This window comes from Lonchura striata, chromosome 7 (genome assembly GCF_050655825.1).
Source record: "Lonchura striata isolate lonStrDom1 chromosome 7, ASM5065582v1, whole genome shotgun sequence".
NCBI classification, from domain to species: Eukaryota; Metazoa; Chordata; class Aves; order Passeriformes; family Estrildidae; genus Lonchura; species Lonchura striata.
The window spans coordinates 30,332,255-30,359,305 of NC_140709.1; the positions used below are offsets into that span (position 1 = coordinate 30,332,255).

The 27,051-nt window shown below is 43.8% G+C and overlaps 1 protein-coding gene across 10 annotated transcripts in view; it reads right to left on the reverse strand.

Moving 5' to 3' along the window:
• The window catches only part of MYO1B (myosin IB), a 107,162-nt gene extending 80,312 nt beyond the window's left edge, over positions 1-26,850 (reverse strand). For 4 of the 10 annotated variants that reach the window (XM_085585282.1, XM_085585280.1, XM_085585281.1 and 1 more), the window contains exons 1-3: positions 25,428-25,490; positions 14,671-14,832; positions 10,195-10,335 (exon numbers count right to left, since the gene is read on the reverse strand). In XM_085585282.1, the coding sequence (XP_085441408.1) occupies positions 10,195-10,335; positions 14,671-14,826 (297 nt within the window). In that variant the 5' untranslated portion in view covers positions 14,827-14,832; positions 25,428-25,490. Of the gene's footprint in view, positions 1-10,194; positions 10,336-14,670; positions 14,833-25,427; positions 25,491-26,713 lie in introns of those variants that run through there. The other 6 variants (XM_021531372.3, XM_021531370.3, XM_021531369.3 and 3 more) reach the window with 3 other exon arrangements.
• Positions 26,851-27,051: the final 201 nt, after the last annotated feature.

Genomic DNA, 27,051 nt, shown 5'->3' on the forward strand with positions numbered 1-27,051 from the left:
CACACTCTGCATTCTCTACCAAATCAACACATTCAACTCATTCCTGTTCAGATAAGGGGTTAACACCTTCAAACAGGAAGAAAACTCCAAATCCTAATTCAACTGGAAAAGCTGTTAATGTTTGTTACACATCACTTCTAAATATTGGTCCAGATGCAATGACCAAAACTCTTTGATGCTCCACTTTCTCCCCCTAGGACTGGAGGCCAATGTAACCACTTGGGACAAGATATTAGTGCTACTTCAAGTTTACTTCAAGCTTTGCAAGGCCTTCTGAGCCTTTCTCACCCAAGCAGACTGCCTTAAAAGCTTAAAACAGCAAGATGCTAACAAGGCTCTTGCTGCTTGTGAGAAATGTACAGGCAGCAGCCTCTTCCCAGTCAAGGGCTAGGGAAAGTTACTGCTATGAACTGGATATTTCCAGCTGAGAGGCTGCAGAAACCTTTCAGTGAGCCCAGTGAAAAGTGCCCAGCCACCTCTGCAGCCAGGGTGCACAGTGAAATCTGATACACAGGATAGAGGCAGTGCAGGCCAGCCCAAGAAGGGCATCCTTTAGAAGAGCACTAGTGCAACTTACAGAATATTTCACATCCTGGGATACAGTATATTAATAAAGCTGTTTTTCCTCCTGTCAAAGTTAGACTTGCAATGCCCCAAGGGCCAGAAGAGAGGAGGTTGCATCTGCAGAAGCCAGGGAACACTACTGACACCAGCTGAGGCAGCAGCACAGAAGTTGTCCAGCTGGGGCTGTCGTAAAAGCCCACTGTGTATCCTTAAAAGCTTTTCTGGATCTGTGGCAATCTCTGCAAAGCAACCTTCTGCAGAGGTTAAAATCATTAAACATCTACACAAATTTGTTGCAAGCCTTTTGGAATTGTACCCTTTTGGAATTGTACCCTTTTGTCAGCTCTGCTAAAAACAAACACACTGCTTCTTACCTCTTGTAGCCTGTAACAGCCCAGAGAAATTGCTGCTGCACACAAGTCACTCCTGCTGTAAAATGCCCCAAGTGCAAATGTACCTGGCAAGAGCACTGATTCCCAGGGGCAACAAGGTCTCTCTCTATTTATTTAACTTGTTAAACTTTGGAGCACAGAAATAGAAAACCAAGAAATTTTAGTAAAATAAGATTGCTAGTTTGGATTCTTCCATTTATGCAGGCCAATTTTAATCCTCCAGATATATATAATGCACATTCCTTTAGTAATGGCTATGCTCAAATAATCCTTTGGTTCCTACATCTTTGAAGAATTTCAGATCATGCCACCAAAACAATTCATTGAAATGGGAGACAATGTAGGATCGAAGAAAAGTGTGACTAGGTTTTATTGGAATTAATCCAAAACCAAGGCTTGCTCAGCACTGTTTCCATTGTGGTTGGGGAGGGCTGTGTTTTGGTTTTCTGGGGTTATTTTAATGTGACACATGAAAATTATATTTCTAATATAATACTAATTTTCCTTTGTATTTGCCTGACCTACTGCAGTTCTGGACCTTGCCAACTCATAAGCATGTGTGCCACTGCATGTTCAGAACAGCTGAGGCCAAGGAGAAGGCAGAGGAAGCCTGTACTTACATGTTCTAAGTGTTTTCAGCTGTCTCAATCTCAACAGAGCCAGGCAAATTTAAAACTACAACTTCACTCCATAATGAAGTTTCCCATTTTATTAAGTGTTACCAGCTAGATCAGTATTGTATTAAAATATCACCTATTATTTGAACAATCATGTTGTGAGCTCAAATTTGTTTTACATTGTGGTTGGCCACAAAATAGTGAAATGTCCTGTGCCTCTGGTCCCCTGTGGTTTTTGTCAGGTTGGAAACACAAAGTTGCAAAAGTTTGAAAAGAGTAAAGAAAAGAGCAACATCAAGACTAAAAGCAAAACCACCTGAGCCCATTGCTGTTTCCTGAGCTTTGATTTTTTACTTTTTGTATTCCTGTGTGTGGCAGTGCAGGTGTTTGTATTGCTTGGTGGAGAGGGATGGGCAGGGTACTTGAAAAAGACAAACAAACAGACGTGGATTTCATCCTGTAACACTGCAGGGTTTGCCAGCACTGTTCCACACAGCACATACAAAATAAACTCTACCTGTGATCCAAGCTGAGCAGCTGCACTTCAGGTTGAGGCAAGGCTGGGCCAGCTCTGCTTGTGCTTCAGTGAACTGGGAGCTTGAGCAGGGAAATAGATCACTGGATTTCTGAACAAACACAGACTATTCTCCATGATGATGAAAACTCTCTTGCTCAAGCCCACCTTCCTAGAAACAGCATTTTAGTCCCAGAAATATAGTGGACAAAGTCTGTATGTTGTAATAGGAAAAAAAACCCAATCCTGGTAAACTACTCTATGTGCTTAATGCAGTTATTAACCAGGACAGGCAGCCTTGTAAAACCTGGATGGAACAGTGAAGGCTGTAAAAAAACTACCCAGAAGAGCAGTAGGTGAGGTCCTGAAGGGATAAGAAGGGAAAAACTATCAAGGAAAATAAGACAGTGAGGAGACAAAATAACAGTCCTGTACAAAGTACATTAATGGCTGATATAATGACTCAAGAAACAAAGCTCAAAGAGGTCACACAAAGGCAGAAGCCTACATCTGCATCCCAGAGCAAACAATCACAACACAGGCAACCTCAGCCAAAGAGGATAACCACACTACTAAAATATTCTTCAATATGGGCTTGATGCTGCAAGCCACCGTGCAAGCAGCAGCAGCCTGGACAGGCTGTGGGCAGCCAGCACTGGCCATGATCAAGCCCTTAAGTGCACTGCAAGCTGCTGGAGATGCAAGCCCTGAAGTAAGAGCAGATGGTTTGCCAGGAGACACCCACGCTGCAAGTCGGAGCGAGTACGTGATGTGGGTGCATGGGCACAGATGATCAGGTTTCTCCTCTGAGCTTCTTGAGGGCACAGAAATCCCTGCCCTGCTCACTGAACATTGCTGCTAACCTCAGTATCATTGTGACAGACTCGAGTGTTGTTATTAATGAGGCAGACTAATCCTCTCTGCTGGTCTCTGGCTACATTGGTATGATTTATACAAACAAAAGGAGTCCCTACACAGGATACAAATATAGGCAAAACCCTGAAAATGATCAATGAAGAAGTCAACTCAAAGGTGGCATGAGGAATTTTCAAGACAGTGTTTAAATACCCCCAAACATCAGTGCTTGCCCACTCAAAAGAGAAAGATTTGTTTTCATAAGCAAGTGGTGATTGGAGATTGCATGTCTGTGCCAAGAAACCACTGGTGAAAACATTAGTGATAGGATTCATTCCAAAATGTTCCATTATTTCTGTATGAATGAAAGCTGGGGGGAGAGAAGGGGAACCTCCTGCCATGTTGCAGCCAAGGCTATCCTATGCTTTTCAGGGTGAAAGCCATGTTTTTATAGCCCTTGGACACTTTTGCTTCCCTTTCTTCATTTGTTAATCTTTCATTAATCTTCCTTCAGTGTTTTGGTTTCATACAACATGCACTGAAACTATCAATAAATGTCCCAGATGTCATCATCACCTTAGTGAAGAAAGACACAGTATTTTGAGGCAAAGCTAACACTGTAACTGGAGCCATTTACTACATTTCTCCTCTCTTTTTCAAAGTATCACATCAGAAGTAAAAAAGAAAGTGTGTAAGGGAGGAGAAGACCCCTACACACAGCCCACCAAATAGATTCAGTTTTCTCTGATCCTTATTACTGTTTTCTTACTCCTTCATGCAAATACTGCACGGAGCCCTACAAACAGTGCCTCAAACACTAGGCTCTGAATTGTGGAAGCTGTACAAAAAGGAAAGGAAACAAAGCACTGCCTTGAGATAAATAACTCTCCTCCCACAAAGCACTTCAAGGTAAAAAGCAGCCAACCTGCTGTGAAAATCTTTACTCCTGACTCTGGGCAAGTTATGAAGTTTGTTTTGCTGGAGCAGGCTGATGTGAAGGGCCAGAGGACCCACAGGATTTTTATCTAGATAACAAATCAAAGCAAGATTTGCAGGGAGGCAGAATACTTCTTAGGCCACAAGCTATCACAGAAAAGATGTGCCTTGGGCACACAAGCCTTTTTTCACATCTGAAGAAGCAGCAGGCTTCAAGGTCCTAGCCTGTGGCAGCTGCAACAATATTATTACTACAACTCAGTAGCTTCCCTCAAAGGGCAAAACTGTTGAGGCACTGATGGGAAAATTGCTCAAATTGACTCAGGCATTTCCCAGGGGAGGAAGAGGAGATGGGAGATGGGAGGAAACTCAGGTCCCCTGGGCTCCCATCACAAGCAGATGGATGGCTGATCTGATCCAGCTCTCAAACCATCCTGCTTTTAAGAAGCTGGACAGCCACCACACCTGCCACCCCTCAAACTCCCAAAGGGAGACCAGCAGCCCAGGATGGAATTGCTGGATAAACTCAAGTAAATACATGAAAGTACAAGAGAGCAGGGTCAGAGCTGCCAGGAGGAAAGACTCTTCCGTGTGGTGCTGCAGGAGCAGCAAAGCACAGTCCTGCCACTAGCCAGAACACACGCAGCTATGACATACCCAAAATCCACAAGGAACAAGAACCCTCATCAAAACCCAACAGAAGACCCCACCTGGCCTCAGCAACATTTTAAAGGTGAACATGATTATGCTGGCATCAGGAGGTAATGAAACTGAGAATAAAATTTAACTTCAACAGTCTCTCAGTTACTACTACCACACAGATCTTCCCAGCAAGCTGCCTTTTTCTTGCCCAATACCACAAGACTCTTCTTCACAGCATCCATGAGATGGTCACAAAAGGCAGATGAAGACTGTGATAACTGGTCTCATTGACATAATTCTGTTCCCTACCCTGTTTTTGCAAATGTAGCATCTGGAGCACCAGGTATGAGTGCAGCAGAAACAAAGCCACTGTGCTTGACAGCAATTCAGTCAAGTCCTAAATAATCTAAGGTAGCTGAAAATTGAATGAATCAATAGTATAGACAGACAGTGGAGTAAAGGTAAGTCAAAACCGAAAAGACTAACCCTAAAATATTAAAGCAATCAAGATCAACAGGAAGCAGCTCAGTCTGCGAAACAAGCACACAACAACAGCCATGCCAGCAGAAGGCCACCACAAGGATGGTACCTCAAACAGATAAAACAGAGTTATTACCCTAGAATGCCAAATATTTAATGTTTCAGTGATAAAACAACAAATGTTCAGTAACATAAGACTGCTGCTGCCCAAAGCAGCCCACAAACTCCACGCACCAAAAAATACAAATTAAACACTGACATCAGAGAAAGATTCTGTTTTGTTGTAAGAACAAAAAGCAAACAAACATTTTCTTGTAAGGAACAAAATGTTGACCTCTGCAAATTTGGGAAGACTTCAAGAAACAACATAACTGTGGGGAAAAATGTACAGGGCAGCAGAATAAAGCTGTATCTGACCTCTAAAGGCTGATTCCTGTGAGCCTATGCAGCTCCACTCCCCTCCAAACTCCTCACACCTCTCTTGACACTTCCACATTTCTCACAGAGCAACAAACCCAGCATAAAAATAAGTGTCAGACCAATACAAATACTACATTTTATCCAAAACCTCTACCATTCATGAGTCACTGTAAATGCATATAGAGACAGATGCCCCCTCCCATTTGTCAGCATCCCAAACTGCAAAAGGAAAAATAATTGCTGAATTGTATTGGGTGAGCATATTTCAGCCAACTTAGGAAAAAAAAACCTTAGGAGAGAGAGTTCAACAGAACAAGTCAAAAATTCATCAATCACACACAAACTGAACTTTATGAATCTATTTAAAGTTTTCCATGCGGTCTGCAGGTCACACATTTTAACCACACAAACTGCTCCCTGAAACCTTCAAATAATCAACATTGTGGGATTCTTTCCTACTTGCTAATGCATTGCCCATGAGCTACATTTTACTTTGTAAAGTTAGCGAAAGACTCCCACGGGCTCTTGTTACCAACAGTTACAGAAAAGAGCTTTTGTGGAACAGCAATGCAAATTTTATCAATGTAAAGTTTAAGAGTTGCAAAAACAATATAATAAATAATTACAGCTTTTTAATGAGATTTTTCTTGGTCAGACATTTCCAGACATGACTAAACTCTAAGATTCCCATTTCCAATTAACACATGTGTATTACCAAACAAACCCTCCCCCCTCAAAGCCACTCAGCATGAGATTACTGCAGAATCTGATGGTCTTTAGTAGAATATTTGGCCTAACTCCAGCTCCACCAGCCTTCATGCTTATTTTTATAGGCACAGCCTCCAGCTTTGCACTCTAGTATGTAACACAACACCCAAGTCTATTAAACTTTCCACCAAACACACATAAAATTGAACAACATGTAATCGGGCCACAGTCTGCTCCCTCACTCTTAGGAGGGAACTCGTTGTCCTGTTTGCACCATGGCATGAAATTTTGCCAATGTTCTTGAAGGGCTTACAGTGAACGTGTCTGGGATGATACAAAAGGACCATCAGAGGATCCTGATCCAAATGCTCTTGCAAAGGGAGCTCTTATGGAGAAGGTCTAGAGTTTCAAATGGGCAAATGGAGTTGGCACTAGGCTCTCCAGCATCAAATATAACTGTGAAAGAGACTAGAAAAGGCAAAAAATCTTCTAGTGGAATGAGCCCAACTATCTTGTCATCTTTGGCTATGGGGAGGGGAGAAGTTTGGCTTTGTTCACTGATGGCTCAAGCTGACTCTCACATTTCATAGAATCACAGAAGAGTTTGAGTTGGAAGGAATATTTAAAGGTCTGTAGTCCAATCCCCTCTGCAATAAGCAGGGACCTCTATCTCCATGGTGACCTTGAATGTTTCCAGGGATGAGGCAACTACCACCTCTCTGGATAGCCTGTTGCAGTGTTTTATGATCCACATAATAAAAAAAAAATTCTTGCTTATTATCTAGTCTAAATCTACCCTCTTTGAGTTTAAAACCAATATTCCTCATCCTGCCACAACAGGCTTTACTAAAAAGCTTGTGCCCATTCTCCTCTAAGTCCCCTTAGTGAGTTTACCTACCAAGACTGGCCAACACCATTGTGCAGCATCTGGGCAGCCTTACAGCATCTTCAAAGCTATCCATGTTACAGGTCTCATTGCTCACAACAAACCCTTCTGAAGGTTACAACTGCAACTCTCTTTTAAAACTAACATATGTAGCACAGACAGAGCCTTCAGTCTGCAGGAAACCGCTTAGAAAATCATGTTGGGTAAGCCTGGCTTACTGCAGCTTGACTTTGTTCTTTAAACTTGAGCACAAATTCTGGCAATGTCTGCAGTGGAATACTGACATGAGGGCTGAACTTAAGCCCGCAGCTCAGCCATTAAAGGACAAATCTACTCCTACTGCTCTCTGAAAGGATCCTGAGAGGTCAAATGTTGGAGCAGCAGAAATCTGCTGTCTTGGTTAAGCACCAGCAGCAGCTCTACAATAGTGCAATTTTGTTTCCCCAGGATGCAAACTACAGATTTTACATGGTAAAACAAGCCCTACTTCCAGGTGTAACAGAGGCTCCATTGTCCACATCGGAGTCTAAAACCAGAAATGCAAAGTGTAGTTGCAATGAGTGATGGCAGCAAGGAGAAAGTGGAGAAGAGTTTGTACTTGAAAATTAATGTGGTTGTTACAGTGATGTAACATTCCAACTGTTACTGTCTTACAAATTTTCTAAAATATGCAACTGAGGCATGAAAACTTGCAAGGCAGCAAAACTCAGCTGATACGGAGGGAAGACAGTATTCCTCAAGTGATTTGCTAAATAAAACCATGCAGCATCACAAGCCAAGTAACTTGCATACTTGGTAGCAGCATGTGGCACAGGTATGAACACCTCTTTTTCCCACCATTGCATGTAGTGAATGTTTTAATATTTGCAAACATCTGTGACATTTGGCCTTCATATTGTGGATTGTAAGACCTTGAAAAAGACCTTACAGAGCTTGTAAGACCTTAAAAAAACAGACTTTCCCACCTGCAAGCCAAAGGATCCTACATTGCTAGGGAAAAATGACACCTGGTATCACCTACCAAAGCACATAATACAGATAATTACATTGCACATCAGTGCCAGGTGCAGCAGAATCAGAAACTGGGGTAAATACATACTTCAATGTCACCATCTCAAAGAAATCTGTGTTTGAACACATGTTGTCAGCTAGCTCATAACAGCAGAGAAATAACAAAACAGAACACCCATTTGCCATTAAAAAATTCCATTTCTTTCAAGAAAAACTATCCAGTCTGAATTAAGCAGAAACATGTAATTAAATGCAATCCATAGCAGTTGACAGGAAAATCCATAGTAGTTTACAGGAAAAAAAAAAAAAGAAACCAAAATTCTCCTTGAGAAATCCACTCGCTAAGATTTATAGCAATCCTTCATAAGAAACTGCATAGTCCAGGGTGCCCTCACAGAACAGGTTTGCATCTTTAATGCTTTAAATAAAACTTTCCAATATGGCCCAAAGATTGGGTGCGTGCTACTGCCTCCTTTAATCTCCAGGCAAACAGGTCTCTTTTCTTTTCCTTCATATTTTCTTGAGTTAAACAGAATGAGATGATTCAGAATCCCCCACTGTTACTGTAGGCACTAGGAACAGAGTATTAACCCTAAAACTGATGTGGAACATGTTAAGCATACAAGCCACTGACTGGAAAAAAAACCACCTCTGAACCCCAGAAGAGGCAGGCACTGAAGTTACTGAAAGTGAAGGATTTGCCGGAAACAAGATGAAAGAGCAGAAAAAAGAAGCATGATATCTACTTCTCTGTATCAACATCCAAGGGTTATCCATAGGGAACAGAACCCATCTTCAAGGAACAAGGAAAATTCAAGACACAAAGCTTTGCAAATGTAACTCTCAAAGGTAGAAGTTTGAAAACAAAAAAAGGTTAATTTTTTTAACCATTGAGGAAAAAAATTTTCCAAAAATATACATCATTTTGGTTTCTTCTTCAACAAGGTCTTCATGGATACTGAGAGTCTTTTCTTAATCTAATTTTATTGTTCAATTTGTTCAATTGTCAGTACAACCTGAAGGACCAAATTGGTGGAAATGATACAATAGCAGTTAGGAGCAATTGTGTATTACCAACCTAATGTTCCCAGAAAAGGGAGCAGGCCTGGTTGAACAAGAAAATTAAGAAAGACATGGCAGACAATGAATAGCAGAGGTAGAAAAGCACAGATGATAACTAAGGGATAGAAGAAGCAAACAAAAATAGCACAGATCCTCCCATACATTCTCCTTTCCCATCTCCAGTATAATAAAACCATCATGGTTCAAATCTCAGCAAGAATTAAAAATATAATCAAACCAAAAATTAAAAAGGGGAGGAAGGCTAAATTATAACTAAGTACAGAACGCCTATTTGATTTGAGTAAGCTTCAGACACAATTGCTTGCAGATCATAGACATACTTTGGCTTAAATATTTAGGTTCACCAGCAGCCTTGGAGAGTCTCTAGAAACCATTAAGTCCACACAGCCTAAGCAATAAAACAGACACAACACAATGCACATTTTAGCAAAAGTGGAACAAAGAGATGAAGCAGGAAATGAAAGGCTTAACTGGAATCACCTTTTGCCTCTTCATTCCCTGCCTGTGTTTCAACTGCCAATTCACAACATCTCTCCTGCTGATCATCACTCAGAGATTAATATGCCTGAACACTTTGATTACTTCCACATATATCCAAGCTCATTGTATTTAGTTTAAGACCCAACCATTGCAATAAACACAACCTTTTTGCAAATCAAAGATAGCAAGGAATATTTGAGTTACCCTTAGTATATTCTCAGCATGTATTGTTTCTGCTTCAGCCCAGTCTAACATCCTGGAAGTGCCTTCCCTGTAAGTGAATTACTTGTAACTGTGATGCCCTCTGATAACAAGAGCATCCAAGTAACTGCCAGCAGCAGTTCTGGAACTGCCCTTCATGAAAATCAGAGATTTCCGATGTCGTGTAATGGGGAAAAAGTAAAAGGAAGAATATCCCAGATGGGGAAGATCAAATGCAAAGAATGGTGTACAGGAAAGACTACTGAACAAGTAAAGTTTAAAACATCCCTAATACATTAGATAATGCTCAGGCACTCAGTGTGTGTGTATCCTTGTAAATAAACACATATCTTAAGAGTGACAGCATAGCTCCCCATAGGATGTTATTTCTTAACATATACTCACATAAACTTCATTGTGATCAAAGCGCTTCTTCAGGTTATTGATGAAGGAATCTTCATTAAGTGGCTCTAAAAGAACCATATCTCCCACCCCAATCATGTCATCTAAAAGCGATGTCTTGACCTCCATTTTGGCCATGTTGTCCTGGGAAAAACAAAAGAAACAAGAATAAAACAAACAGCAAAGGTTAGCTCAAGGTTATTCTAATTATTCACAGGCATTATCCATAACACGGCTTCAGGAATAAAAGTTGAAAGTATTTAAATTAAATTAAAATTATTCTTCCAAGGAACATTCTCAAAGTCATTGCATCTATCCAGGCAGTCCACATCATTCCAAAATTTAACTTCTAATCGTCAACAATGCCTTCTGGTCCACTTTACATTAAACATGACACTCCTAGAAACAGGAATGAAGATTCTAGTGGGCATCAAAAGCAGTGTTTGGATGACTTCAACACAATGTTCAAGTGCATGTAAGCCTGTATTTTATAAAAAGCTTCATCAGGATCTCCAAACTAGGGTTTAAATTTGTCAATAATCCTAATCTGAATTTATTTTTCACCATTACTTGCATTTCTCCCATTCCAGGAATACTGAAATGGAAACCAACTCAATGAACCCACTCAGAGACAAAAACCACATTATTTCATCTTAGTTCATACATAAACCCTGGGCTCTTAAATGCCTATATTCTAGTACAGTGCTGGTATTGGCTACATGAAGTTACCAAATTACTTCATTTACTTGTAATTTTGTTGCTTGACAGAACATTTTCACAGGGCAACAACAATCCAGCTGACAAGTGGAGACACTGTATGAACATAACTAGAATGGCAAAAGCCAGAAGCTGGGCTAGAACAGGGGACCAGGATCAAACAAAACAAAATAAGCAAGTCTGATAAAGGAAGTCATTTAGACAAAGAAGTCAAGGTCAGGCCAAAACTTGGCACTTATTTGATCCTCCCAGCCTTTTATCCCTCCAATGCAAACACTGGAGATTACTGAGCTGCTCGAGAACTCTGGGCACACAGTTACTGCTTTCAGCTTCCAGGAGGAGACTTAAAAACCGAACAGGGAACCAGAGGTGAGAGATAACAGCTGTGCTGACCACACAAACCAAGGACCAGCTCCTGCACAGCTACAGCCACACCAAACAGCAGCTCAGCTTCACCAGTCAGCTGTCACCTCCCAGCTACAGAATGCTGTCAGGCTGTCCTTGGTCCCTCTACCACTGCTGCACATTCTAATTCTAAACATTTTTTCTTGTTTCCCAAAATGCCACTGAGTAGATATTACCTTATATAATCATTGCTACCTTGCCATAGTACCTCTCCATCAGATGTCTAATTTAAAACAACTCTTCCTGCAGCCACTACTCCACTAAAAGTTATTTGATGTTTTTCATCTGTGAGCGACATTTGAAGGATTTTAGATCAAGATTAAAATCTTGCTTGATGTTTTTCCAAATTCAACGAAGAGAAGCGCAGCTCCACAGGAAGCTAAGCATACAAAGTGATACAAAAAGATCTCCAAAACTTGAACCAAGCCTGGGAATTCCTAGAAATTCACATGGAAATTTAAAAACAGTGCTGAACTATGATAACCAACCAAAGCTGAGTCAACTCTGCTAAACAAACAAAAGAGCATTTATTTTAAACAGAAACACTGGAGAAATATTTTTGAAGAGAAAGATACTTTTATTCTTAAAAGTTCACCTCTCTGAGTCACCAAAAAAAAATTTTAAACATTCATAGAATCTTTTCAGAGGTATCACTTCAACTTCTGCATCCCATTAAGACAAATTCTTTAAACTACCAATCTTGTTTCAGTGACTTAATTACTTCCCATACATCCACTAATGCTCAAATAACTTTTGAAGGCTGAAGAAATAAAGCCCTTCCCACGTATGGAACTTATTAAATAATGGGTTTGTGGCCAAATATATAAAAAAAGCCAACACAAAATCCTAATAAGGGCAATTTAAACCTAAAATTTAAGTTCTAAGTACAATACCTCATTTACCATTGTGAAATTACATACCACCTACCACATTTCAGGCATCATTGCTTGGGAATTTCAAGAGCAAGAGCAGCCAAACCCACCAAAAACCATCCATGTATTCCCAAATTCAGTGCCATGTTTTGCAGAAGAGGTGCAGGAAGACACTATATCTACTATTATAAGTTGGATCAAAAAGTTGTATACAACTTTTTGTATACAATCAATATCAATAAAATATCAGCAAAAGATATTGACTTATCAATATATTGGAAAAGTTCCATTTTATGGTCAAAAGTTAATTTTCAGCTTGTTTTTTTCTACAGTAATTTACAGCAGTCTATGATTAAAATATTTTTCATCAACTTGCAAGCTAGAAAATACTAGAAACTCAAATGATGAAAAAATTGAACATGCTGAGACAACTTATTTAACACTGATTGCTCAAAGCCATTTCCAATAGCCTTTGCAAAAATTTATTAAAGATCACCTCTTACACTTATGTATGATTCAAGAGTATTCTTCTGTAGCAGCATTGTTGACCTTTGGTGGAATCCAATCGTAATCCCTGCTCTGGCTTAGCTAACAAAGGAAAATTCAGCCTGTGGGATAATTTGGTTGTCTATCTGAGGTAAAAAGTGTGTGGGGGGGAAAGAACTGCTAAGAGAAGTCAACAGTGCTTAAACATATATTAATCAACTAACTAGGACTTAATAACTGAAATTAATCCATTAGGAGAATGTAGTAGAAGATCAATATATAGCACTTTCAAAATACCAAATGCTAACTTTAGAAGTAGATTTATTAAAAAAGTCAAAAATCAGCACACTACACAGAAAAAAAAAAAAATCAAACCCTTGCAACATTACATGGCTGAACTTCAGGAAAAGCTCAGAAACTCAATCCAAATCCATGTCCAAGTATTTACCATATACTCAAAGATGTCTTGCAGCTGTTAATATTTCCAATAAGCACTGCTGACAGTGTGCTCACCACAGTTTGGAGAGCAGTGGCCAACATAAAAGCAAGTGGCTTCTACTGTTGGATGTATTCACACACCTTTAAAAAGATGAATGCTACTCAAGAACCATTTTCAAGAGCCAGTTCTATGAGAGGGATGGGAGCAGAACCTGCTCCCTGTGTCTGAGAGATTAGGAAGATCAGATTCTTCCTTCAACATTCTCTGGTCTCACCCATACCCACCTACCACTTGAGGTTTCTCCCAAATTTACCTTTCTTGTCCCTAAAGGAAAGATCATCAGCATTTCAAAATATCTTATTTTTCTGTAGGCAGTTGTCAAATCTGTTCTTCCTCCCTTTGGTCTCATATCTAAGCCCTAAATTCAATGGAGTGAGAACATTTGCAACATGTTTCCATTCTCAAAAAAATATTTTAAAAGTAAATTCAGTAATCCTTCACAGTTTGATCTGTTTTATGTTGGACAACATGCTTGGGAGGAGAAGTGCTGAGCAGGCTGTGTCTTTAAAATGCTTTTATCCACACACTCCCACGCCACACAGCCTTTTAAAACACAGACTGTTGTATCCACTGCTTGCAGTGCCTGGGATTGGGATAAAATTTAGATTTCCAGTTGAATCTAAAACATTCTTGCCCCACTTGGTCACAAGGATGGCAAATTAAAAATCACAGCATCCCGCAGCCACTGCAACCCTATCATTGGCCATTCTGGAAAAAGAGCTAATGACAACTATAAATAGAAGAGAATGCATAGAATAGGCAAAACCCCCAAAGCCTTGTACAATTAAATGCACACATTCTCCACGGGGGAAATGAAGTAATGCCCTGTTATTGGCATGCAGGGCCTTATGGAATTGTCCCGGGTTTTCCACATCCCCATCCAAGAGCAGAACAGCATCAATTGTCAGCAGCTTCCGACAGCTGTGCAGTCCTTAGCTCACACTTAAGAGTTTGGTGCACTGGAACTATCACTGGCTGCAGAGGTGACTTGTGGTTTTTTCCCTTTCCAGGCATTGTAGCAAGAGGACAATTTCTCTACCATCAAAACCAGCACAGGTGTATTCACATATGCTTCAAGCTCCGATTGTTTAAAAACAAAACTAAACAAAATTAAAAAATAAACAAACAAAACTACCAATACCACAAGCCTTTGGTTTCACTACAACCAGCTTGCTGAAGAAGATAACCCCCTTTTTCTAAGTCTTAACAGGGACAATGTGCAACATCAGTAATTCAACAGCACAGTTCAAAGTGATTTCATGTTCCAGGTCTGATCCTGAGCTGTAATTATGCTTGCCCACCCCTTCCCAGTTTTCTCAGTCCAGAAGCAATCAGCCCACGCAGATGTGGGGACATGGACAGGCCCCTGCTGCAAAAAGCAACCAATGTCATTACTTGAACAAAACAAAACCAAAAGGGGCTGCAACCATCGTCTCGTGCTGCTGCTGCTCATGACAAGCCTAAGTACCAATTCAGCAAGAGGCAGGATTTAAATTTAACCTGTTCTGCTGGCCAGCAAACTGGTGTCTCACCAACTTCCAGCTGATCCCACAAAGGTGCAAGCTCATTGGAAACATCCTGTGCTGGTTCACCAGGCAAACTCTGCAGCTGAACTGTTACAATGCCCTTTTCACTCAGAGCTACATTTCCCGACATCGGCACCTGTGGAAAAAGGTTGGTATCATCCAGAGGAAACCCCTGCTTTCCCTGCAGGCCTCTCCCATCTGCTTTGCCAGGAACACCTGCACCCTCCTTCCCAGCTGTGCCTGCTCTCAGCTGTTGCTCTGACACATCCATGTCCTGTGGAAAAGAGCATGCAGAAAACAGCTCGATGTTGCAGCCCACTGCTTTTCCTGCAAGAAAACGGACTTGAGGAATGCGACAGATGAATTTCAAGAAGGAATGTTAATGGATATCACAACGTCAGTAAAAACACTCAAAGAACTAAAAGGCTTCCTCTGACTCTACATCTTTCCTTTTGGTTTCACCAGTGTCTGAACGGCTTCTGAATTCCTTCCTTTCTCACAGTCCTACTGCACAAATCAGTGTTTTCCAAAGTGGAAAAGTTTACAATTCGGAGCTTTTGAATTAGCTAATGTTTCTCACATCTTACCTACCAAGCAAGAGCTGTTATTTGAAGCCTTGTGCAACCTCTCTTAAATTTCCGTGGGCACCGAACATTACACATGTACCGGATTCCTTAAGCACTTAACAACAAACAGCTCTGGTGAATTACAAAAGGAAAATGCGGCATTACGGGGTGTATTTGTACTGGGACCGCAGGAATGTTTGCATTCAGCATCAGCTAAATGGGAACAGCCCTTCAGCAACATCAGATTAGGGCAGTTTCGCACCAGTGACTGCAATTTAGATGACAGAAGATCTGACCAGAGAATTCCACAGGAGACGAATGCTCCACTGGCCTCTGCTAGCAAACACCACGCATTTATCTAAAGATTGGGTAACTTTCAAGAAAGAATCAGGCCACTTAAGGTACTGTTGAACAAACCAGCTGCAGCCACTGAGGCAATACCATCTCTTAATAGTTTAACAATGCAAACTTAACTGCAATTTAGAAAAACTGATAGTGTGATAATTAGACTGCATTAGGACATGTACAAAATGTTTGCTGGGGCATCATCTCCTCCTGATGTAAACAGTGGCTGAAGCTTCCTTCATTACCCAGACACAGGCTCTTCACAAATGCAGAAGTGAGAGGTTTGGTCGTTGCTGAAGTTCTTTAGGTCTTGTTGGGAGGGTATTGGGGGTTTTTGTTTTGGTGTGGGGATGGGGTGTTTTCACTTTTATTTTTACATCAGACTGATTACAACCCACACTAAGCAGTAATCTCCCCCTAAAGTGAGAGAAATGCCTCTCTCGTGTTTCTGTTCGTATTATGATGAGACTACGAACAACTCTGGTATCACCAAAAAGGTGCACAGTACCACAAAACCAAAACCACATGAGCCATGTATGCAGAAGATAGAGCTTCGTCCTCCTTCTTTTCCTTAAAAAAAACCCAAAACCGACTAATTCAGCAGCCTGAGGGGGCTGTGTTTGTATTTCTCCAAGGCTACACTCTGTTATTTTTTTCCCAGTGGTTTGAATAACATTAGCATGGATATTACCTGCTCTATGAGACCATGGGGTATATCTATTCTATTATTCCTACTTTACAGTCCCAGCAGTACATGTCTTCAAATTACTTCTGATAATTATTTTGCAACCACAACACAATAACTGCCACCAGTAATTGCACTCTGGGGCTGATCTATTTCCTAAGTCAACTTTCTGCCTTGCTTTAACTCATCTGGGTCAGTCATACAGTCACCCCAGGTTTTGGGAAAAACATTTGGGTCTTTCAACGTTGTTAAGGCATTCTTCTTTAGCAGCTGTGAAAATACAGTCAAAATATGTCTGCTACTCCATTTTTACCCTTAAAATGTTCCTTTACATTTTGGATTATATTGACAGGCTTCAAAGATTATAGGTGTGAAGTGGCATTTTATGTAAATAAATGGTTATTCTTGAGTCTTTTTTTCTATTTTTTTTCTTTAATTAGTTTATGGGGATAATGCCTTGAGTGTTTTCAATGCATCTAGAAATAGGTCTTCACTACCAAGGCTATCTACTGTCCAAAATTCTGGTTAAATTCCCACTGAGTTCAGCAGAAACAGGATCCATGGTGGTTTCTTATATTTAGGCTTTTCTTAGTCATTGCCTAGCCACAGAGTTTTATAATCATTCCAGGTCCACATCTACAGAAAGGGATAAAGTATTCAGTAGCAAAGGAGGTCAATTTTTGGCACATACACCTTGCTAAGGTTTCCTTGAGTCTTTTTCAAAATATGGAACAAAATGTGACTGCAAAGCCAACGGTTGTCAAAGGTCCTATATTTTCCCCCTAAACCAAAGACTAGATTTCAGACTGACGGTGTTTGGACAACACAACTTTGAAAAAGTTGTCAGTAAGGGATATGGACACATAGAAAACACCCTCATTCTTTCAGAAAATAAACCAAAAAATCTTTTACTACTGGGTAGCCAAACTCCACTAAGCATTGAGTGCCCTTTTACATCGATTATCTTAATCTTTCAACCTGCCGCCTAAAGTTTTCTGCCAATTTTGGGGAATCCTGCCCAATCCAAAGGTTACATTTGCAAACAGGGGCACAAAAAACAAGGTAGAATTTATTTATATTAGGGGATCTTCTTTGCTTGCTGTATGTCACACACCAGCAGCTTGCCACCTCACCAGAGCCTGGGTTCAAAAGAGCTCTCAGTAGCAGATGCCCACAAACCACTTTTACAATTAATCAGCCCTCAAAAAGTCACATCACTTCTTTCACCTGAGGTTTCAGTCCCCCGGGATCAATGCAGCAATCCTATGTAATCGAGATCTTTGCCTAAAATAGGATATTTATTTTCTATTCCACACAAGCACGTGGGCAGAAAGCAAAATCAGCACAGGAACCACACATCCCCGACACAGGCAAAAGAACTGCTCAAGGTGGAGTAACTGGAGCAAACACAAATTTACATCATTGGTAAGGTAGGTACTAAGAGATGTCCTAATACTACAGGGTTAAAATACCAGAGTACATGCTAATCTTCTGCTCAAATGCTTTGCTGCCTGTTAAGCAGTTGGTGATAAGCCCTGGAGATATGCAGAAAACGAAATAACAGGCCAGGTAACACCATAGCTTCACTCAGCTGCCAGCAGCAGAAGGAAAAGCAGCCACAAAACATCATCACAACAGTCACTGAACCAGGCTTAAAACTGGTCATGGGTGAACACCAACCTAATCAGGAGCTTCAGGAAATCCAGATCCCAGAGGAGGCATTGGTGCCTGTATCTACCCAGCATCAGTCAGCCACAATAACTGAGCATACACCCTAACCCCTAGAGCAGCTGGCACTCGCAGGTTTCACAGTTTCCATGCACCCATATTGTCTTCGAAGCAGTAAAAGTCTGGGTAAAGCAAAAATTTTCCTGTCCTTTTTCATTTAAAACAGGAGGAAAAGAAGTCACCCAAATAAGACCCCAAAGATCTTATTTTAGCCCATTGCAATTTCCCTTCATGAAAACCTCACTGACAGAGTCCTTGAGATATTTGTAAATAAAGTTTGGAATGTTTTTCACCTAGTATTTTATGAAAATAAGACAAATCATGCCAGCTGTTCATCTCTTGGTCTACACATCTAATCTCTCAGACATGTCTAATGTTGAATTTGATTCAAAAAGACCGAGTAAAGGACAACAGAACAGCTGATTTTGCACACAAAAGCAGGCAGGAGAGGAGATCTGAGTACAGGCATTCCACCAGAGACATGGGTTGCAAGGAGAACAAACCCCTTATTAAGTACCACAGAGCAGAAAAATTGCTCTGCAAAATTCCCTAGCTGCAGAAAAAGCTTCAAGTGGAAATTACTACTTCTTTGCAAGTCAATCCATCACAAGAGAAAAGCCTGCAGGAAGTCAGACCCGACTAGTCCCATTTCTCCCAGGAGTAGCTGCCAAGGTAAAACAGTAGTGCAAGGTTTCACCCCACCACTTGCCATCACTGTTTATGCTGCACATCAATTTCTGTCCAGCAAGACATGCTATTTTTTAACAAAGGCAGGGAATGAAAGAATTTGGATGCAAGTGTTCTGGGAAGAGGAAGCATTATTTACCCAAATCTAAGATAAAAAAAAAAAAAAAATTAAGAGAAGCTAAGGCTTAAATTGCATGTACTAAGAAAGTTTTGCTCATCTCAAGCAGTTGACCTATATCCAGTTTTGTCATTTTCATCCTCAACAATAATTTTCAGATAGACACCTGGAATTAGAGGATAAAAGTCATCACTTTCTAAATCCAGCCATCTCCAGCTCTATGTATTGTGTCAAGAGATACTTCAGACAATGGGAGCAGTTCATGAAGTTGCATATCAACACACGGTAATCACTCTTGTCCAGATGTCCATGAAGTTAAAAGCCAGCAGACAGTGTTTTTATTAACAACTAGCACGACAAACAGAGATTTTCCAAACAAAATATAACACTTCAGAGATTTAGAGAGGGACACCTTAAAACATCAATAGAAAGCAACTCCCTTCACAGACAGAAAACAGCCGGTCCCGTGGCAGGCAGACCCAGCACACACTCGCAGCTACTGAGTTTCCCCTCGCTGTGTTTCAGTGACAACCATCACCTGGCAGTTTTTAGGAAGCAAAAAGTTCTAGTCACACGAGATACAGGCAAGCCCGCCGTGTTCCACAAACCTTACAAGGCACAAGGAGCTCCAGCTCTGCCCTTGCTTGCCAAAAGATTTTCCAGGGTTTCTGCTGGAGTGAACTTGGTTTCAACAGACCCTGCACTCTTTGATCACTGAAGGTGATCTCCAGAGCCCTTTTACCTCGGGCAGCCTGACAGCCTGTCAGCTGAACAATGGCAATTGGAGCGGTGGCTGTTCTGCGTGCCCCAAACCCACCGCATCCTACAGCCACGACTACTGCACGGCTCCAGAGTGCCATTTGTCAGCCTTCTCCAGGAGAATCAGTTCTTATGGTGTGCCTTATTCACAGACTATTTATTCCTGATCAGCTAATATCCATTTTTTTTCTTGCAAATGCTGCTAGGGTTCAGCTATTGTTTTAAATTTAATTATGTTTTCTCCCTCACAGGGAAGTAGTGACAGAGGTTCATTTCAATAGACTTAATTCCAAATAATACATAGCCAGTATTGCCTATTTCCCTCGCAGTGGCTTTTCCAGCCCCCTTGACCATCCCAATCACCAATTTTCTGCTCCATCTCCTATTTGAGCCTATCTTGGCTGAGCAGGGTTTAAACTAGGTTGTACAGAGGATTCTTGGTATATCATGGCAGCAATATTTCCTCACCACTACCAGGAATAGTCCTTCATAGAGAGAGGGATTCATTTTCACCCCTTCCACAATTCTTTTTCCTTCTGCTAAGGTTCACAGGGAATTAGCACTTCCTTAGCTTACTCTGCACAACAAACTTCAAGTGCTCCATCAGTCACACACCTACTCACACATGTAAAAGTCAAGAAGGGTCTCCAGACACTACAGCAACCACGTGTTTATCTTGTAGGCTTAACTATTCCCAAAAATAACCTACCTTTCAACCTCTGCCACCTTTCTCCTGCCCAAGCCTCTCTTGATGAAAAGGTAGAGCAGCTGTCATTTTTGCTGGAAGTTAGACATCCCAGGTATTCCCTTCTTTCACAACAGGTAAGCATGAGCTCTGCTAGGAGGAGCTTTCTTCTCAGCCCTCAAACATGAAGCTCTAGCCAATCTATTAAGTGGGCAGTGGACTGGTTTCCCAGAGTCACAGAAAAAATGGCATCTCTTCATCTCTTCACCAGTGTCTCTGTGTTAAGCTATTTATTTGCTTCCATAGAGAAACAGCGGAGAGGATTAATAGCAACTAACTCTCTTTACAGCTCTCCTAACAGCAGGGCTGCCTTCTCACTACAGTGCCATCCACAGAGTCCTCATGCAATAAGGACTTTAAGGATACCCCTAAGGACCTGTAAGGATACCCTTAACTGTGCTTCAAATTGTTGTAACACAAAGGCATTAAAACACAGAGTTTCTTCCTTTGCTTGTGCTTTCCCAAGATACAGAATTCAACCCCTCATCACCCAGCAGTTTCCTCATTTCTGAGGTGCAGGTTCTCAGAGGTTGCTGGCAAGGATTTCAGCACAGTATCAGAACACTGCATATGCACCATTGTACATAAAAGCTGGTGGTTACCTTAAGGCCCAGGATTTCAAAGATCTTCAAACACCAGTACACTCTTGTAGACAAAAGGAGAACAGACTCCATAAAAAATGCATATAAAAGAGTAGAAACTTTTCGGGATGTGATGAAACATTTCAGGATGTCACAGCTTGCTACCTGTTTTTCTTTCCATTGTAGCAAACCCTACAGTTTAATTATTCTTATTTGTAATTTTATATTTATACTCTTATTGTAATTCAAAGTAGCCTCAGTAGCACTTTGGTGTGTACAAATTATGAAATTATAGAATACTACCAAAAAAAGAAGCATAAAGCAAACAGCAAGAGAGCTCACATATGAAGCATATTTGTGGGCCCAGGAAACTTGTACCACTGCTGACCAGGCTGTGGTCACACGCTTTTAAAAGCTGGTTTCTGCTTACAGTAGGGAAAAATGAGTCTTTCCTTGCTGCTTCCATTTAGAAAATAAAGAAATCTACAAGAAGCACTTCTGATAGTACAGCACCCACCAATCCTTCTGTTACTCAGTACCCATTCCTCTTTCTCTCCTTGACAGAGGCTCTTACTTTCCTCCTGCTGTCTTTTGCTCTCATAATGGTCCTTCCCAACAACATAGATTTCTGCCAATATAAAACCCTTGGAAGGGCTTCTGCCTCTCCAAGACAGGGAGAACAAGGAAAAGTTTACCAGTACTCCCACACTGAAGAAGCAATTTCAAGGCAGCACTTCACAAAGCCAGAAACAAGGCAATTAGCACTCCCCACCCCTGCAAAGGAAAGAAAATCTTAGTGATGGTAGACATTTCTTACCCTTACTCCTTGTGACTCTGGATATTTGTATTCCTCATCCTGAGACTTCAGCTTGTTTGCTGAAGTGTTAAATCTGGTCACTCAGGCTGGAGACCACCTCTTAATTTCTTTCCTCTCAAAAGCTGAGGCACTGGCAAAAAAGATGTTGTTCTGGCCTCTGGGGTTCATTACTCCTGCTTTACTGTCTGCATGGAATTCCCCAACAAGTTTGCATCTGGAAAGGGTATTTGATAATTCTTCTTTACCACTGAAACTGTATTTTTAAGGACTAGTCTTTCTCATTGAAACTCTCTCATCACCACGGTGACTTTGGTATCAGACTTAAAATATATAACAAGAAATGGATACAAGTTTCCTTGGTGATACCAAACGGGAAATCTCCCAGTAAAATGGAGCTGGGAGAGGTAAAAAGATGAACTTTCTGTATAGATTTCTTTAAAAGCTATGCCACTATCAGGAAACAAAAAAAAAAAAACAAAAAAAGAACAAAAAAAAAAACCAACTAAACAAAATAAACCAGAGAGATCCTGGTCTCCACACTGTTTAGAACCAAAATCTGGAGTAATACACATGAAAAGACCAAAGCTTTCCCAAACCACAATCAAACTGGGACACAACTGCAAAAAATTAATGTTTTGAGACTAATGCTCAAACACACCAGAAAAGATCCACAAAAAGACCCTTGTTATAGTTCCAGTATCCTCTTTAACAGCTACTTCACAGCATATGACAGAGTTGTGAGATTTCCACTATCCCATCAGCACAAAATTAAAATGTTTAACTTTTGGTAGGGTTGTGGATTTTGGGGCTTTTTTCCATTCTGGGAACTGCAAAGCAGAAGAAAATTAATGTTATTCTTTACTGTTTCATTATGACAAAGCATGCCTTGATGTTAGCTTATACACCAGAAATCAAGCTCTGGTTTCCTTCTTTTTTGGAGGTTATGAATGGAGAGGTTACATAAGGGTGTAACAAGAGCTGCTACTTCCTTTCCCAGTTTAAGAAAAAAAGCTGTAGATCAAGTTACAGACTCCAGGGCTGGTCATTGCTACTTCAATCTTCCTAAAATTTTTGCCAGTAGTCCCACAACAAACAGAAGAGGCTACTCAGAAGGCTCCGGGAATTTAACAGACTACATAGCTATAAGGGAGGGAAAACCCCTCTATTTTTGTCTCTCATCAAGCTCAGGAAATTCCCCAAGCTTGATGCATACAGTCACTCAAGTCACCACTTTCCATTTCAGTTTGCTGTTCACTAGTACAGTAAAAAAAGATGAATGAAATATAGGGTAAAATGTAAAGGACGGTCTGGTACACAAGCTGTGCTAAACAAGATCAGCAGTCTGAAAGAGCAATGAACTTGGGTGGGTATGTCAGCAATTGCCCCAGCTCTGACCACACAAGGCAAATTAAAAAAGGGAACAGTGACCAGCTTGGCCTGCATCAGAACTGAGCTTTTCTCCAAACAGTCCCACTGGCACTTTCTTCACCTTCCTCTCCAATTCCCAAGCCACTGCTACTACTGCTGCCGAAGGAAGATGAGATCAGACTCCAACATGAGGAATTTCTGTTCCCACAGAGCTCAGGCAAACCAGATGATCTCAGAGAATCATGTGAAGAAAGTCCCTGACACTTCCATGAGGCAGAATATCTCCAGTATGTTGCCAGCAGTTTCTTAAGAGTGCACAGTGGGAAAAATTAATGACTTTGCTTATGTTTCCAATTGCTCTCTCCCACTTCCTTTCCTAATTTGCCAGACTTTTATTTTCCCTTCCCCCAGAAGCTCTAGTAGGCTTGCAATGTACATTTGCCCTTCTAAAGGCAATTACATCAAGTCTTGCACAATGCCTGAAAGGGCTAACACAACAAAGCTAAACTGCCGGCCCCTGGCATCATTTCCACACAGAGTTCCTCTCCACAGGTATGGTTTAACAAGGTCTCTTACATTAAAAAAAAAAAAACCAACAAAAAACCCAACAAAAAACAAACAAACAAACACAAAAAAGCCCACCTCAAAACAAGTAAAAAGGCAAGCTTCTGTGATTTGAGATGCTTTCATGAGTCCTTTCACCATGACTTTGCTGAGCACTCAATCTGTCCGTGGTGCTCATGAGGAGCCAGAAGCCTTTTAGATATCCAACACCACATAGGTGTTTCAGAACCATCCTTAAGGATATGGAGGAACTTGTGGCAACCTAACACATCAGTAACTGCTACAAGCCAACATAAGCACTGAGCACTTCATGTTACTTTGGGAAGAATGGGAACGCTCCAACCCTTACACCTCCACACAAAATTAAGCCAGAGGCAGTGCATTGCTTTAAGCACTAAATTGAAGACATTCTTAAACTCAAGCCTGGGACAACTGGAAATAAAAGCACATGATGAGAAGAATGTCTTTATATATGTTTAAAAGCAGCCAAGGACTGAAGTTTACTTTAACAGATGGATTGGACTATTTCTGTTCTCTAACACTGCACACTTTTGGGAAAAGCCTTGTTTTGGACACAGGGCTTGACAAAGTGATGATTCATGCAGGGAAGGATGGGCAGCTTGTTGCCAGCCTTAATTCACAATTAACAATAGGACAGACGGATATGGAAGGCTCATGATTCCACACAAAAATCGCAAAGTCAGGAGTTTTACCTGACCTTTATGCCAGTGGTCATTTCCAATCTGGATATATTTTAAATAGTATATCTGAAATAAATTTTAAGAGTAGTTAGCTTTTGTTTCGTTACTGTTACGTTTGTCCCTTGGAATAGTGGTCCTGACTAAATACATAGCAACTGATTTAATGACACGGTCTGGAATTTCAAAGCCTTAAATTACTCGAAAAAGCAAACAGCACGTGTGAGCACGGACGCCTGAGCAGAGGTACCGTGGGCACGGCAAGTGAGCACTGGACCACTTGGTGACTGCACAGCAAGCCCCACTCCGGTGGCTCTGCTAGGATGGCCATTGTTTTCCAGCGGGGAGTCTCCACTCCGAGGAACAAAGGGATGCCCTTCCCAAAACAGCGGCAGCAGATGTCCCACACCGAATCCCGACAGCCTCCATGCGCGCAGACCGGCGGTCCTCCCTGGGAGGCTACAGCAGCCCGTCCCCTCAGGGAAGTTCTCCGGGACAATGACCTGCCCTGTAAAGCCCTTCCTCAAGTCTCCTCTCCGAGCGTTACCCGAGAGCAGAATCCAACATCCTGCTCCAAGTTACCGGCACTCTTCCCACGGCTCCCCCGAGCCCCACAGCCGAGCCCGTCCTTTCTCATTCAGGGAAGCCGCGCACACAGGGTAATTATTTTAGACAAGAAGAAACAGCTGCCACGCTCTCTTCCCAGAAGGAGCACGCACACAAACACTCTCACATTTGAGGCAGCGAGCCCCGGACCGTCCCTGCGTGTGCGCCGCAGTGAAGCTGTCCCAGCCCCGCTGCCACCCGGCAGAGCTGAACGCCGGTCCCAGCGCACGCAGAGCGTCCCGGAGCCGCAGCCGTGCCCGGGACCCGCCGGGGCTGCCCGGCTCGGCGCCCAGCACCGCCGCCCCCTCCTCACGGGAGAGCCGGCGCCGAGCCGCCACACCACCCACCCGCTGCCGCGCCGACCCCATCCATCCCCTTCCCATCCCCATCCCCGGGCTGCCGGAGCCCGCGGTGCCGCGGAACAAAGGCAGCCGTGCGGGCCGGGCAGTCCCGGGGAGCCGTACCTCTGCCGCCGAAGGGCGCTGCCCGCCGTCCCGCCGCCTCCCGCGGACGCTGCCCTGCCGAGCAGCCGGAGCGGAGCGAGCGGGGCTCAGCCCCGGCCCCTCCCCGCCCGCCCGGCAGGGGCGGAGGCGCCGCCGCCCGCCCGCCCCGGGCCCGCAGCGCCGCCCGGCGGGCGCCGCTCCCCGCGCGGGGTCCGGGCTGCGCCGAGCCCCGGGGCTGCACCCGCTCCCGGGGCTGAACCCCGCTCCCGGGGCTGAACCCCGCTCCCGGGGCTGAACCCCGCTCCCGGGGCTGAACCCCGCTCCCGGGGCTGCACCCCGCTCTGGGAGCTGCACCCGCTCCCGGGGCTGAACCCCGCTCCCGGGGCTGAACCCCGCTCCCCGAGGCTGCACCCGCTCCCGGGGCTGAACCCCGCTCTGGGAGCTGCACCCGCTCCGGCTGCGCCCCGCTCCCCGAGGCTGCGCCCCGCTCCCCGAGGCTGCGTCCCGCTCCCCGAGGCTGCGTCCCGCTCCCCGAGGCTGAACCCGCTCCCCGGGCTGAACCCGCTCCCCGAGGCTGCGCCCCGCTCCCCGAGGCTGCGCCCCGCTCCCCGAGGCTGCGTCCCGCTCCCCGAGGCTGCGTCCCGCTCCCCGAGGCTGAACCCGCTCCCCGGGCTGAACCCGCTCCCCGGGCTGAACCCGCTCCCCGAGGCTGCGCCCCGCTCCCCGAGGCTGCGCCCCGCTCCCCGAGGCTGCGCCCCGCTCCCCGAGGCTGCGCCCCGCTCCCCGAGGCTGCGTCCCGCTCCCCGAGGCTGAACCCGCTCCCGGGGCTGAACCCCGCTCCCGGGGCTGCACCCGCTCCCGAGGCTGCGCCCCGCTCCCCGAGGCTGCGCCCCGCTCCCGGGGCTGCACCCGCTCCCGGGGCTGCACCCCGCTCCCGGGGCTGAACCCGCTCCCGGGGCTGCACCCCGCTCCCGGGGCTGCACCCGCTCCCGGGGCTGCACCCGCTCCCCGGGGCTGCGCCCCGCTCCCGGGGCTGAACCCGCTCCCGGGGCTGCACCCGCTCCCGGGGCTGCGCCCCGCTCCCCGAGGCTGCGCCCCGCTCCCCGAGGCTGCGCCCCGCTCCCCGAGGCTGCGCCCCGCTCCCGGGGCTGCGCCCCGCTCTCCGAGGCTGCGCCCCGCTCCCCGAGGCTGCGCCCGCTCCCGGGGCTGCGCCCCGCTCCCGGGGCTGAACCCCGCTCCCGGGGCTGCACCCGCTCCCGGGGCTGCGCCCGCTCCCGCGACACCCGGGCCGCCGCGGCCCTCCTCACCTGGTCTCCCGCGCTTCAGACCCGCCTGCTCTGCAGTTCTCCATTTCTTTCGCCCTCACCTGAAGCAGTCAAAAGCTAAGCGAAAAGAGAAATCGGCTTGTTTTGGTGTGAAACCCAGCATCTCCCACTCGGTTTCTGCAATAATGTTTTCAGCGGTTTCTCAACTAAGTGGAAGCGCCCGAAAGTATTTACAGCAAGCTCTGACATAACACAGTTTATCTGCCCAATCCTGCCCCTGATAAGCGCAGGAGCCTTCAACAATGGAGAGCGACTGCCCTATTCTGTGAGAAAAGGGGCAAAAAAGAAAAAGCCCTAAAGGGCTCCTATTGTGTTTCTGG